General features: G+C 45.1%; 1 protein-coding gene across 5 annotated transcripts in view; it reads right to left on the bottom strand.

Moving 5' to 3' along the window:
* AP2B1 (adaptor related protein complex 2 beta 1 subunit) overlaps nt 1-15514 on the bottom strand; it is a 137768-nt gene that overhangs the window by 39461 nt on the left and 82793 nt on the right. For 4 of the 5 annotated variants that reach the window (XM_019545364.1, XM_019545362.1, XM_019545365.1 and 1 more), the window contains 3 exons: nt 6580-6621; nt 5560-5706; nt 4059-4204 (listed from right to left, as the gene is read on the bottom strand). In XM_019545364.1, coding sequence (XP_019400909.1) covers nt 4059-4204; nt 5560-5706; nt 6580-6621 — 335 coding nt within the window. The remainder of the gene's footprint in view (nt 1-4058; nt 4205-5559; nt 5707-6579; nt 6622-15514) is intronic. The other variant, XM_019545366.1, reaches the window with a different exon arrangement.

Here is a 15514-nt window from a genome sequence, read left to right as displayed (position 1 = left end):
ACTTTGTCTGGATTACCTGCTGGCAACGCTTCTGCGCTCTTTCTTTCTCTCACATGAAGCTGATTTATTTGTTGAGCAGCCGCCTGCCCAGAAAGCAGCAGTTTACTAGCACATGAAGTTAGAGTAGTGGGAAAGAAGGTTCTGGCCCCTGGACAGACGCTCTTCACTTTCATGACAGAAACAGATGAAGAGGATGCTCTGGGCCATAGATCAAAGGTGTTAGTGCCGGGAGCAAACGAAGGAGGGAAGTGGAGTGAGTACAAGGCATAGAGAAATAGCTAGCCAAGGAGGAAATCAGTTTGCACCAGCAGTGCTATTAAGCAAGGCAGGCCCTCCATACTGTTGGATGGCTGGTTCTCCATGACAGTAGATGGGTTTGATGTTGGGTCTCTGCTTTATTCTTTACTCCTCAAGCTGGGGAAACATGTCCCATAAAGGTGGATGGGATTTATACTCACCTATTCAACCTAAGATATTTAACAACATATGCTTTCTACTTAGATGTGTGGTTTATACAGAACACATACTCTGCACTGGCTTTCCTTCAAGTACAAGTCAAGGTGTGAGCTGGCACCAGAGTGGCCAAACTTTCTAAGCCTTCTAGCCACAGACTAAAACCAAGAGTTGCAGAAAACAAAATTTTGAAAGCGTGCATACCCCATAATCAAAAGATTTGCAAGCCCTGGCCCTACTCAAATAATAATTTAAATAAATCAGCAAGAATTTAAGAAAATCAAAAATAGAAAATAATAACCAGCAAGAGAGAAAGAATGTTTTTAGTTAACTACTTCTCTCTAACATTAGCCACTTCCAAACAGCCCAGGAATGACATGAGGATCATGAACCATGGCTTGGCTCCCCCAGCTTAGATCCAAAAACCCTAGGTGCTTTGGACACTGTTTTCCTTAGTCATTTTGTCTCCCTACACCTACTTGTCCCAGCAGCTGAGCCCAGCTAAGGCACCTTCTACTAGGTTCTCTAAATTTAAGATCTTTAGACCTGAAGGCAGGTTATTTTCAGTAAAGAGTGCCCCATCCCTAGACTCATTTTCCCCACCTACCTGACCTTCATGCTATGTAACAAGCCCTGGTAACAAAGCCTTTATGGGCATGTGGGCTGCACATCACTGGCCAGGGAACAGATACTGTTGGAATGAGTGCACTAAAAATGCTGGGAGTTCTTACTGCATTGATTTAGGGGGTGAACAAACACCCTGGACTGCAATGGGTACAAATTAGTATCGTGAGGAAAGGAAACCTTCCCCTTCATTGGCCTTATAACCACTGCTATGGAGAAACTGCCACATTTGCAAGGAAAGGCGATTCCTATGCATCTCACCCCCATAAGCCAAGTGGGGCAGGAAGCAGCGACAGGAAGACAAGCGAAGTAAGAAAAAGTTGAAGGGGTTAGGATAACTGGGAATGAAGAGGAAACGGGAGCCGTTTACAACTACAGAACGAATGGGAAGAGCAGCTTTCACTGGGGCTCATTCAGCCAGCCCTCACTCCCTCAGTCCATGGGCTTCCTCAACAGATAACCAGATTCTATACAGGAGCTATCTGGCAATGTGCTCTGAGGCCCTGCCATTTTGGTGAGCTGTCCTTGAAACCCATCCCTCACCTTGGTTCACCTGATTCATCTTACTGGACGGGCCGAGTTCCTGCTGACCTCTAATGCCCTAAGCCATCAAATTATACTAGGCTCCAGGGCTATTAACTATGTTTGTTCCAAAATCTGAATGTAAATGGCGGTGGGGAGGGGAAGGATTTCTTACAGTGATATCTTTTATTGGAAAAACTATGTAGTTGGGAGAGAGTTAGACAAGCTTTCCAATGCAAACTGTGCGTTGTCAGGTCTGAGCAGAATGAGTCAGGCACAGCATAGTGAAGAGCAGTAAAGGCATGACAGGTACTTTAGGAGGATTGAAAAAGGAATAGATGGCCTGGGTGGATGAAAATCTTCCAAAGGGACAGTGCCAGCTGAGACAGAAAAGAAGTCTTCCTGGGACTGTCACAGGAGGTAGAGGACAAGATCATCAAGAACAACTGCCACCTGCTCAAAAACTATAAGGAAGCCAAACTATTGTATGATTCAGATGGTCCATGTGTAGTGTAAATCATATGAGCTAATCTGTGCAAAAGCCATATGGGTTGATTACCATGCACTGCAAATTATATTACACATACTATACATGCTTTGGAATATAATCCCAAAGGTAAAATAGGGCTTCTTACAGTGAAAAACTCTAACGTAATATATTCAAGTCAGGCAAACACATGGAATAAAACCTGTTGATTATAGCTTTGCAAAAGTACAGGAATTTAGAAAGAAAGAAAATGCATTCAGGCTTGATCACATTTTCATAGAATCATAGAAGTAGGGTCGGAAGGGACCTTGTAGATTTTCAAGCCCGACCCCCCGCCTGGGTGGGAGAAAAAGACTGGACTCAAATGAGTCCAGCCAGGTAAAATTTTTGATAATTTGGATAAGTAAATATTGTATGTCCCAAGCAAGTATAATTTTCTAAGGTCAACACTGTGACTACAGAAAAAAGAGAGCTGCAGCTTGACAGAAATGAAAGGCCCTGTGTACACTAGCCAACTTGAGGTCATGGTGCTCCCCCCAGATATTGTGCAGTATTAGCTATGGCAACCCTTCCACCTCAAGCTGAAGCAGGTATAGGGATGAAGAAGAACAAAGGCGATTTTGCAGCTTGGTCATATCTTTTTGTTAGGGCTGGTTTGTGAATAGTGTCTGTATGCTCTCAGCCTTCTCCACTGCAAGTGGCAACTCTTTCTGGCAAAATAATTTCCCCAACCGCTGCTGGTAAAGTGCTTGCCCTGAGCTATTTTGCCTTGTGATTTGTTCATTGACAAATACTTTATCAGAAAAAACCCTGTTTTTCCAGGCAGTTTAACTCTTGTTGGGATGCTGCACTCCAACTTGCTAATGAAGTCCTTCAGCTACTCACTAAGGGCTGCAGTATTGGCTGACTCAGCTAAGTAGGCAGGCAGTTATCTTTGGTTAAGGTTTTACTAGCCATAAAATGCTTTCCAGTCCTACAAGTTTAGGAGCTATTTAAAACATTCAGAGGATTATACAGAAGCAGCTGCAACTTCAGAGCTAGGAGACTGAGTGGATCATCTATGTGCTGCCTCACTGGGGCAGAGAAGACTGTAGAGATCAGACTACATTAAAAACACTACATATGGATCAATTTTCTGTTGTAGCTCATACATACATTGCCTGAATTCTTCATCACATCATATTAAACCTTCCTTTCTCAGGACATCTACATTAAGGCCTGTTTGGTTCTTTAGAGTAGTTCCTTATCAATTTACCTTGAAGAATGTACCAATAGCAATCAAAAAGTTGGGATCAAATGGCCACAACTGGTCGGCTTTCTATTAAAAAGTGCATTGTTTACCTTATAGCCCACTGCACAGACTCCCTTAAGACAGTCAAAGATGAACAGGAAAGTTACCAAAGTTATTAAAACTAGACATATAGTGGGAAGTTACCAAAGTTATTAAAACTAGACATATAGAGTGGAACTGTCAAAGGCCCTCAGACGCAGTTTAACAGCTACCACTGAAGTCACTGGAAGTTCTACTGTACACTTCAATAGAAAAAAAATAGGACAATGTTAAAGGCTTTAAAATCCCACTCAGAGCTCATATGAAGTTCATCACAACTTGCTTCTAGCATTTCCCCCACCAGATGTAACCCCACAATCCTCCCTCTCATTGGAGAGGAAGTGGAGGAGGGAAAAACCTTTGGAAGGATCTGCAGTATGCTTTTAACCTCACTGCACTGATGCTTTACACCCATAGTTAGCAGGTAACTAAGGACAACAAGAGTTTAAATGACAAAACACTGATATTATTTTTTTCACTGTGTCACTGACAGCCTGGGAATATTCAGTGGAATTAACATATATTTTTGCCTTTATTTTTGATAACTTCACCTTCTGTTCAGCCAGCAAAAGGAAATTGACACAGTTAACCCATGAGCATGCTACTTTCCTATGACACAGGCTTGGCATGTGGGTTCCTTACCTGTTCTTATTAAACTGAATGGCAAAGTCAGTCATGTGCTGCAAAGCCTTATTGGTGAAGTTCATCTCCATGTAGATATGTCCCTGCCTGTGACTGAATGTACCAGAGATCTCCAGTCCTTTAGCCTTCACAGCAGGCAACCAAACCTGAAATGCAACAAGAAAGGACCTTCAGCATGAATGATGTTTGACTTGTAGAAACATATTCAATCCCATACAGATTCTGCATGGCTAAAGGCCAAAAGTAATTAAGCCAATTCACCCAGTGACTATGCTACCGTGCACGTGTACAAGACAGGCAGGGCGTGGGAACCTGAAAGAATGAGGCTCACCAATGAGCGATATCACCATGCTGCTCTTATTCCTGCTGCTTTACAATGCTTGTTGGAACCCTGAAGTGTTCAGTAACATTTAAGTGCTTAGATATAACAGCAGATTAGTGTCCTTTACTCTAAACTGAGGCCAATATAATTAAAACACAGATTTCTTCAGGGAACTTGCTGGTTATCAGAGGCAGTGAAATGCTGAACCAAAGAAAATGAGGAGGTGGATTACTTGTTTATACTGAAAAATACCTGTGGATAATCCTGGACTTAAGTACAATTGATTCAGTGGCAATATTGTTTTTAGCTTGAGATTTGCCATGACCTCTTGTGCACGATCTTTTACTTGGTGTAGCACAAGTGATCACAAGCATGCTGAAAACTTGGCATACAATCAGCTGCTGTTTATACCTATGGATTTTATATTACAGAAGATTTTAGCTTGTTTAATTTCTGGCTTCATAATAGGAATTAACAAAAGTGCAAGGTTTTGTTGCACTAGGAAGCTCTAAAAGGGAAACTGGTGAACACACCAGTTACATAAGGAACAAAGCACTTCAGAGTGTCTTGGGGCAGGAACAAGCCTAACACCAGCTCCAACAGTTGTTCTTAACTGGCATGCCTTCCATTTTCCAGTCACGTACATCAGCTTGGCCAAAGGTTTGTTAGCAAAATTGAGTGTGAAACCCTTAAGACAAAGCAGCTTCTCTTGGTGAGTTTGCCGTCTCTTTCACAGTTAGGGTAAGTACTTTGGTATCATGCCTAACTTAGCACTCACTCCAATTATGTGGATTCATTTTATCCCTTAAGTAAGATTCTGTCTTTTAAAAAAACTTTGCAATTAATATCAATGCTAACTGAAGGGCATTAAGTCTTGTGGTCCTGCTGTTTTTGGGGCAAAGGGCTACTCAACTTATTACAGTTCCTACAAACCTCTCCTTAGTGTAATCATGTTACAGGCAAAAATGGCAAACTGTTGAAAACTGAAATCTCTGGCTGATTAGACTTGCCTTCAACAGCTATCACACTTGGAGAAAGAGGAGTTATCTAATGGAATGGAATTCAACTAGCCAGTCCCAGATTGGCAAAGGGCACAATAAAGGGAATAGCTGAAGAACCTCATGAACTCTATGCTACCAGTGTCAAGCGATGTGCTGCAGTAAGGTTTCTCTTACGTACAGATTTTGAAGCCACATATCCACCGGGGGCCATGCCTATACCGGATGAGAGTTCAAATAGGTCATTGAGTCCACTGCTCACCACAGCTGGGGTGGGCGAAGGGGCGAAAGTGGCAGGCACGGACGATGGAATGTAGGTCTGACCCACCTGAAGGAGTTAAGAAAGGTTACTGATTAACATTGCCAACAATGAATGCTGCTTATTAAATAAAGCATGAACTTGGAAAATAACCTGAATATTTTAAAGCACTCTGCAGCTTCCCTGCTGAATTATCTATAGTGTTAAATAATGTATTTGAATTCTAAGGCTCTGGGCAACTGAACCCTGCAATCTGTGCTGTCACCTTAACCATGTGATGGACTTGAAATCACCACTAACAATCCTCCTGTCCTCACAGACAGACAGAAAGGTCTCCACAGAGGAAGGCTGGTGAGAGAGCAGGCATAAGGGAACAATTCTGTGTAGGCCTAGGAAAAGGGCAAGAGGATCCCACTCTGTTCCCTTTCCCTGTGCTAATTTTCATGGTCTTACTGAAAGACTTTCCACATCCAGAAATAGTAAGGGAGTCATGATGCACCTGGAAGCACATGGTCATGGAGTTCTGTATTCTTAATCCCATGGTTACAAATGGTTCACCTGTATACAAGTTAGGAGTCTAGGCTCATCTGCATGCCAGGAGAAGAGAGCCTCCTTTCCACAAGTGAGGTCATTTCTTCAAAGGACTTAGTTACCACCACCAGCAGACAAAAGATATCCAGCAGAGATTACAGTACCCCTCTGTTGTTCAGCAGAGTTGGAAGACAGCTTTCTCTCCAGAGATACCAGTCTTGAAGAATTCATCTTAACACAATGTAGCTTGGGACCGAAGGACCTGCCTACCATCCCTTGTGGTTACAGCAGTCTGTGTTCCCAAGCATTTTTGGTTATTAAAGCAGCCACGTGTGTGGGGAAAGATTATGTTAAAAATGTGGTATGTGCGAGGGGGCTCTTTGTCGGGAAAAAAAATGGAATGGCACTTACTGCCGGACTTCCGCCAATGCCCCCGCCAAGGTCACTGCCAAGCTGAAAGAGAGAAAGGAGAGAGAGGAGAGAAAGAGAGAGTTTGTTTAAGTGAAGTGTCAGATGCTAGGAATAGGGTTTTCAAGTCCATTTGACTTCATCACTGCCAGAGGGTCTCACTCACTCACCACATGCAGGACTGTTGAACCATAAGTTGTGAAAGTACAAAAAATGGTGGGTTTCTAACGCTAACAGCATGGCCTGGAGAGAAGCTGGAAAGTCAGCTGAGCACCTTGTAATGCTTTTAATAAACAAGTTTTAATTGATCTCCCCCTGACAACGGGATTAAAAGAGGCAGTGGGGGTTGGGGATGTTGATACATGAAAATTACAGGCCACGCGTGAGCCTATCTCATGTTTAAAAGAAATCTGTGAAACTGTCTTTGAGTTTCATGCATCAGCGCTTTTCCCTTCAATCCACCATGTTGCCCATCAGCAGTTTTAACCAGTTCTATAAGCACCAGGTGGAGGGAAACTGTGATAGAGGATAAAAAATATAAAGCGACAGGGAAGCTCATTTCAGTTTTGGGTATCTAGGGAACCATTACCAACCACAGAAAAGAATAAATAAATAGTTAAAAAAAGAAAAGAAAAGAAAAGAAAAAGAATTATTTAAATGTTTCTTGGCTACGTTTCCTTTAAGGGGTGACTAATTTCAAGGTCTTGGGAGGAGAAAAAAAAGAAGCATCCACTTCTCATCTGCCACCTATAACACCTCAGCAGCATGCATTTTTCCTCCTCTGCCCACAGGGGAATAGAAGAGTCCACAGGAGTAACTTGACTCATAATAGATTTAACTTTAGGTCACAATATAATCCACTGGTTCAATAATTATCCCATTTAAGCTACTTCGCTGGCATTATGAACAGCTAATATTGCCAAACTTGCTCTGCTTCAAACAACCTGAATTCCAAATCCTGCCTTTGTGCTCTGTGTTTCCCTGCTGGAACTCTTCTTCTGAAGCCTGCGTTTCCTTGAAGCTCACCTTTCAGTCACTCTGCTTTTTAGGCTTACCATTAACTCCCCCCAGAAAAAAAACCAACACATTTGGATTCTTTGTCTAAAAGACAACATGATGTGTACACTTCTGAGTTTTCAAGAGAGAATTTGGTGTTGGGGACAGCTTATGACATACTACACTAGCTAAAAGCTGGGATCATGCAGCAGTATCCAATTAAAACAGACTTAAGTAATACTACAGCTACTACAATGCGCTTTCACAGAACCATTTATCATTACTATTAATATTTATAAAGCACCAGATGACTGATAGCAATGAGGAAACTATTATCTTATACTGAATAACTACTTAGATCTTAAATCTCCAGATTTATCTTAGCTTTAAAGCTTGCGTCCACAGGAATGTTATCTATCTCCTGCCATACAGCTCTCTCAGTCACATGCAGAACATTGATCTAAGGACAAACACACAAGACAACCAGGGACAACAGGGGGCACATGGAAAACATGTGGCAATATAAGGAAGGGCTCACTTGTCAGGGCAACAAAGAACATTATATGGAAGGTTCTGTTGTATACGAGAGTGTTTAGGCACATGTCCAGCAAACATGGACAGTGGATGCACTGATAGAGATTTTTTGGGCTGATACCAATGGCCTATTTTTAACGAGCCATTATTGGCCTATACCAATCTGATTGCTAATATGCAGTCCAGCAGCATGGAGAGCCACGCCCATCTGGTAAGTCTGTTGTGGGGGAAGGGGCAGATCGAGGCCCCTGCAGTGAGGGAGGGAGTGGGGTTGGGGCAGAGGCAGGTGCTGCACAGCCAGGGCAGGACACAGGACAGAGCCGCGAGAGGCTTGTCCTTGAGGGGGGGCAGGCCCCCGCTGCTGCGTGCACCCTAGGAGGGCATGGGGGTATGTGCCCACAGATCTACGCATGGGATGAAGGCACGCTGCTGCTGCAGGCTGATGCCACGGCTGCGCCGGGTTCTTCCCAGCCAGGGGCTGGGCTGGGCTATGCTTGAGGTAGGCAGTGGCAGTGCTGGGAGTGGGAGGTTGGGAAGGGCTATGGTAAATTTTGGGATGGCTGCCCATTACCCCCTCCCAGCACCACCATAGCCCTCCCCAAGCACAGCTGGGCCCAACCCCTACTGGGAAGAACCTGGCGCCACCCCAGCCCACAGTGGCAGGCTGCCCTTACCCCCCCAAGCAGATCTGGGGGCACACGTCCCCCATGTCTTCCTGGGATGTGTGCAGCAGCAGAAGCCGTTCCCTGCCCGGGCCCCACCCTGGCTGTGCAGCATGTGCCTCTGCCCCAGCCCTACTCCCTCCCTCACCACGGGGGCCTCAATCTGCACCCCCCCAGCCCCTGCCCTCGCAACAGACTTACAGCCAGACCCGGATGCTCTCCACATTGCCGGGCTGCACTCCTGGCCACCTGCATGCTGCACTGCAGTTGCACATGTGCACCGGGCATTTATCAGCAACATTAAATCAGCCACATCAGCCAAAAAAAGCTGACTGCTGATACTGTAAATGTTTCTTATATTGGTGCCTATCTGATATGGGACCGAGGTATTGGTGCACCTCTAAAGATTAGGCATACTCCTTCCTATACAGACAGATTGCGACTGTGAGCTCAGAGCCTACAAGGCTCCCCCATTCAAATTCTCTCCTGCTGTACTGCAAAGATGGAGACACCCTTGCTCTCCCACACAGCCCTGTTTTCTGATGGATCTTGGGGTCAACACATGTTTGCATTTTAAATCAGTTAAAATATGGCATATTAACTTATCCCTTTCTAAGGCAGTTGACATAGGAAGCCTTGTAGCAGCTTAGAGGACATATGCACTAAGTCACCAGGGCATATATTAAAAAAGGGCAGGACCCTCACAGCTGATCTGTGTGAAATTCTTGGCTCTGTCAAATCCTTGAGCTGTCTGGATTTTCCTAATCTCTTGGGTATATCTCCGTCTCTCCTACATCTTGAAGTCATAATGCTGCTTACTATGAAGTAGGTGCTAAAGAATAGTGCAAATGTCACTAAAATATCCCCTGGTCATAAGATCAAAGAGATTCTTTCTACATGAAGCTCTCAGGTGCGCCCCTTCCCAAGGTCATACCAAAACCTGGGTCTACTGTCTGGAAGTACAATCCTCCAGGCTGCCTTTCATTTGAACTCTATCCTCCCACATTGCTGCAGCAACCACTTCATGTCTCTCTCAACCATAAGCCTCAGGATCTTTACCTACTGTCACTCAAGGCAGAAAGCAAGGAGCTCTGTGGGCAATAGCTGAACTTACCATTTCTCATAGTTCGCTCAAGAGACAACAGATCAGGGTGAACAATTCCCCTGTCAAATAAGGACCAGAGAAAGGCCCCAAAAGTCAGCAGTAGGACATAACTATGTTCTGATTAATGCCAAGCTTGTATAATGGGGTTTATTAATCTTTTGGCTGCCAGGTTCCAACCTGCTCCAACAGAGCTTAACGCAGCAGTGTCCTGTTATAACGAAGGCTTGCAATCTGAGCTGCAAGTTAAGAGAAAATATCTGAATGCTTAAGCATTGCAAATGGCTTGCTGTGAAGCAATCACATGCAACCATTACATCTTTTCTATTTATATTTGTGCCTGTAGGTGACAGAGAACTTATACTGCACTTTATATTGAAAGGCAGTAAAGTCCAGAGCAGGGTGGGGGGAGGGAAAAGAGAGAAACAGAACGAATGACAGAGGGTCTGGAAAGGCACCGCCATGATAGTCTTATTTCCAAACATTGTATAGTTCTAAGGTTTCTGGAACAGTTGTTTCAACCAATAACAGAAAAAAGCTCTTCAATCATGCACCAAGCATCTTATGTAAAGTACTATGGAAATGACTGAATAACTTTGCATAATTGAACCAGATGTTTTTATCTTTTTTTTTTTTTAATCTGTTCCCTACTAAGTTCATCTTAAAAAGCCAGAGGCAAGGGACCCAAACTGAAAGAATCACTTCTTTATAGCTCTGGCAGTCATGGGATGGTGTTGGGGGAGAAGGGAGAGGGAAGGGAAAGAAATGGTTGGGGACTATGAAGGCATTTACACACTGCCCATTTTCCCAACCTTAGTTCCTTCTTTTGGTGAAAAAATCTCCAGATTTATTGTTCATTTTCAGAACAAGAATCCCTACCTCTCACCTCTAAGGGGTATAGATGGATTTGATACCTTAAACCAGGGGCGGCCAACCTGCAGCTGCACAGCCACATGCGGCTCTTCAGAAGTTAATATGCATCTTTTTTAATCTTTGCACAAGCACACGGTGACCAGCTTCGATAGCCATTATGTCATGTTGTATGCTTGTGCAAAGATTCAAGGAGACACGTATTAACTTCTGAAGAGCCGTATGTGGCTCTGAAGCTGCAGGCTGGCCAGCCCTGCCCTAGACAGTTTCCCACAGCCCTTCTCTGATATCTCCTTAAGTTCCATCACTTACTTGCTGCAAAATAGTGATGTCCCTGCAAACAGAAGTTTTGATGCAGTCCCCATTAAACCTGCCAGTCTCTTTCAACTCAGCCAATGAGACCTAGTACAGCAATGCAAAGCCCCACAAACACTCTGCCAACTCTTATCACATGGCATCAAATACAACTGATGCATAATGAGGAGGCTGCTGAGCCATGATATGGAGCAGGAGTCCCTTGGACAAGCCTTCTCAGCAGAGCAAGTATTAGCTCGAGAGAGTATGGAAAAAGTAAATTGGGACACAGAAGGCTATATTTTTTCTTTAAGCAGCAAATGCTACAAAATAGATGTAATATGTGCTAGGTTGAGTCCTGGAAACCCTATTCACAACAGCATCAAAATGACCAACTTCTAGTGGATGATGCAATTATGAACAGTACTAAAAGGTGGATACATAACTGCTTGGAGCATTGTTAGGGGTCTACTTAAAACATGCAGAGGGGAAATAAAAGTTGTGGATCACTTGCAGTGCCTGGCACCATTTTTGTGGTATTGATGCAGCAAGTCCCACCCTCGTCATCTTGACTGGCCAAGAGCCCCTGTCCCTTCCTCATCATTCGCCAAGAGGGTTTCCCTTTATGAAGCCTGGCCCCTTGCCACTGATTGGTGGAAAGGGCTGTCCTTCATGCCCACCCCTCACTGCTGATTGGTAGAGGGTGGCGGGGTTGCAGAAAAAGCAGCCTTCAGCCAGTGGTGAAGGGAGGAGGGAGTGGCCATCATCTTGGCTGCTTCCCTTTCTGCTAGTGGTTAGGGCTGCGCAAAACTTCGCTGGCTGTTTTGTTGCAATGCATTTCAAGCTCAAAACAGCAAAATTGAAACAAAGGGCTTCGAAGCAGCCTTGAAACAAAACATTTAGAAAGTTTCAAGTTTCGAAGCAGCAGCCCAGCCAGGCGGTGGGAGGTAGGGGAGAGCCAGGGCTGTGCTCCCAGTGGCTCTGCACACCCCCATGTGGCTCAGCCTAGCAGGGAGCTCAGCCCTGGCTCACCCCACCTCCTGCCACTGGGCTGCATGCCCCGGGGCTGGCGGAGCCGATCGGAGCACAGCTCTGGCTCTGCCTGCCTCCTGATGCCACGCTGCACTCTGATAGTCGCCACCAGCCCCCGGAGCTCAGCCCTGTGACGGGAAGCAGGCAGAGCCAGGGCTGCACTGTCTCCTGCCACCGGAGGAGTTCCACGGGGCTGGGCACCACCGGGCACTGAGCCCGGTGGAGGGAGGTGGAGCACAGCCCTGGAGTCCCTCCTCCCTCCACCAGGCTGCAAGCCGCTGGGAACCCAGCCTGGGGGAGGCGGGCGCAAGCCCGAGGACTGCACTTCGCCTCCACCCGGCTTGGTTCCCAGTCACTTGCAGCCCCACTGAACTGAGCCTGGTGGGGGGTAGTGGAGCGCAGCACCACCAGGACTGTGCTCTGCCTCCCTCCACCAGCTCAGCTTCCAGGGAGGTGGCAGTGGCAGCCTCCCACCCACACCCCTGGGAGGGCTGTGGGGCTCTGCCAGACTCCTCCCCAGGGTGCCGGTCCCAATCTGCCTGTGATCAGAGGAGACTGCTCCTCCTCCAGTTTCGTGCTTATTATAGCCTGGGTGAAACGTCAAAACTGTTTCAATGAAACCAAAAGAAACAGTGCTTGTGAAATGAAACTCAAATGAAACACTGTTCTGTTGAAACACAAGTCAAAGTGAAATGGTGCTTTTCACATAGCCCTACTAGTGGATCCCCTTCTCCCAGCCCTGGTGGGCTGTGAGGCTGGGCTGCAGTGGTTGGCTGGCTCCCACTGGGGAGCAAGCATTTTATTTTTAGGGTTTTTTTCCTCCCCAGCCATTTCATGCAAAATCACAGAGAATGCCAGTTTCTGCAGTGATTGTGGAAACTGCCTTTTTTCACAGTTTCCACAAAAATCATGAAATCATAAATTGAGTAGAACCCTAATCATTGTACTCATCAGTGGCTCAACATCGAGTCAGGATGAGGTATCAAGTAGGGTTCTCCAGGGATTTCTCCTGTGTCTGGTGTTGCTTAATATCTTCATTAATGATTTAGACAATGTTTAGCAAATTTGCAGATGACACCAAGTTGGATAGAATGAGAGAGACTCCAGAGAGTGGGGCTAGGATGTAGAATACCCTGGATAGACAAGAAAAATGGTCTGCAATCGATCAGATGAAATTCAGCAAAGACAAATGTAAAATCTTGCACCTGCGATGGAATAATGGTGCTCACAAATACACACTGAGAAGTAACTGGCTAGGCTGCAATACTGGAGAGAAGGACCTGGGGGTTACAGTAGACCACAACCTGAATATGAGCCAACAGCGTGCTCTTGTTGCAAAAAAATGCCAACAGCATACTAGACTGTATTAACAGGAGTACCACTTGCAAATCAAGGGAAGTGATGCTTCCATTCTATTTAGCACTGGTGAGGCCTCACCTGGAGGCGGTGTCCAGTTTTGGGTCCCACACTCTAAGGATGTAGAACGAGTCAGTACACAGCAACAAGACTTGGGAGACAAGACTTAAGAGGAAAGACGGATGATGGAGATGGGCTTTTCTCCATAACTGTAGGGGAAGGACAAGGAACAATGGCCTCAAGCTTCAGCAGAGGAAATGTAGAGACTAGGAGGAAATTTCTAAGTATGAGGGTGGTGGTCAAGCATTGGAATAGGTTACTTGGAGAAAATGTGGAATCTCCACTCCTGGAAGTTTTCAAGAACAGGCTGGACTGACACTTCGCTGGGATGCTTTAGTCAGGATTATCCTGCCTTGGACTTCCAAACTCTCCAACTCCCTTCCAGCTCTACTTTCCTATGATCCTATGTTTTGGCATGATCTAGCTTCCTCTGCCTTCATCTTTTCAGAGTATCTACACTTTTCCAGCACAGAAACTAGTTCCAGCCTGTATCTTTCCTCTGCTGTAGGATGCCTAGGGTTGATTTTACACTGAATTTAAAGGATAGAGTAAAGTGGCAACAGTAATGTCTATGAGCAACAATGAGAAAGGAGGAAAACAGCAAAAACAGGAACCAATTACCCATTGAATGTCCTCTCCCATCTGCCAAATTCAAAAGGAAAGAAGCACATATATCAAGTCAAGTGTAAAGTGACGTTGAACTAGTTTCACTGGAGAGCTGGTAGCTTCTGTTAGCCACTTCCATGCATTTTAAGAGCTGATCTCTAATTGGCCAGCAGGAAGACTTTCAAGGAAATGCAGTGTATCCCCACATTACATACACAAGCAGAAAATTAGGGGCAGATCTGATGGTGGAATGCTAACGGTATGTAAAGTGATGGGACTGACAAAGCTGGGTGCCCATTCTCACTAGTGATGAATTCTCACTGGTGAGGTTGGATGGGTGAAGAACAACCTATAGGTGACTCTCTGGCATGGGTTTATGTAATAATACAAGTACCTGCACAGGCCTTAAACTGTTCTGGGAATTAATAACATGGCACTGTCCTGAAAAAGCAGCTACTGGGCACCCCGTCTCCTTCTCCATGATGGAAACACAGCGTCTAAGCAGCCATTTCAATGGAGGGGAGTGCTGCATATGAAAACTGTGAAAGCTTGGACAGTGTCTGTTGCATAAAAACGAAGGACAGTGATTGGGGCAAGACTGGATTGTGGTAACAAGACTGCCACAAGAAAATCAAACTTTGCTAATGGCTTGCAACCCATTAGGCGTTGAGACAGTGGAGTGCTTGCAGTACCCAATACCAGACTCATGCCATAAAATAATAAAAGTGGCTAAAATTGTTGGCAGGGTCCTGATGCACTCATCACATATGTGTATCTAAGAAAGCACTTTAAAGAAAGGATGAGTCAGTGAAGGCAAGGAAACTGCATATGCATTGCAATTGACCTAGCAGCTAAAGAAAATAAAAGACTAAATATCTATCTCAAAAGAAACCTGTAAAAGGAGCACTGAATATAGGGAGGATGTTCTGCATGCGACATCCTCACATTTCTGAAAACAGGCACCCAATGTCACTCTAAGGTGTTAAAAATGTCTGAACCATTCAGTGTATGTCTCTGTAAATATACCCCATCAATAAACAAATACCCCAAAACAAGTTTGGTGATACTTCTAAGTATCCTGTCTGACACCTCAAGGCCCATCATCTGTGGTTGACCTATAATTGCAGAGGCTGCAGAAACACCATCTCTACACCTAGATGATGAAGAACAGGAGCCAGCAATTAACAAGTATGATATGATGATCAACCTTTTCCTCCCTGTTTTTGTTTGGACTTTAATTCATAGTTTCATAGTAGCTAGAGTCGGAAGGGACCTAGGTAGATCATTTAGTCTGACCCCCTGCCTTGGCAGGAAAGAGTACCGGGGTCAGATGACCCCAGCAAGGTGCTCATCTAACTTCCTTTTAAAAATCCCCAGGCTAGGAGCCTGCACCACTTCCCCTGGAAGCTGGTTCCAGGCCCTAGCC

Source organism: Crocodylus porosus, unplaced genomic scaffold, assembly GCF_001723895.1.
Source record: "Crocodylus porosus isolate Cpor-Errol unplaced genomic scaffold, CroPor_comp1, whole genome shotgun sequence".
NCBI classification, from domain to species: Eukaryota; Metazoa; Chordata; order Crocodylia; family Crocodylidae; genus Crocodylus; species Crocodylus porosus.
The sequence above is the reverse complement of the archived record's forward strand: the minus strand, read 5'-3'. Positions and strand labels throughout refer to the sequence as shown.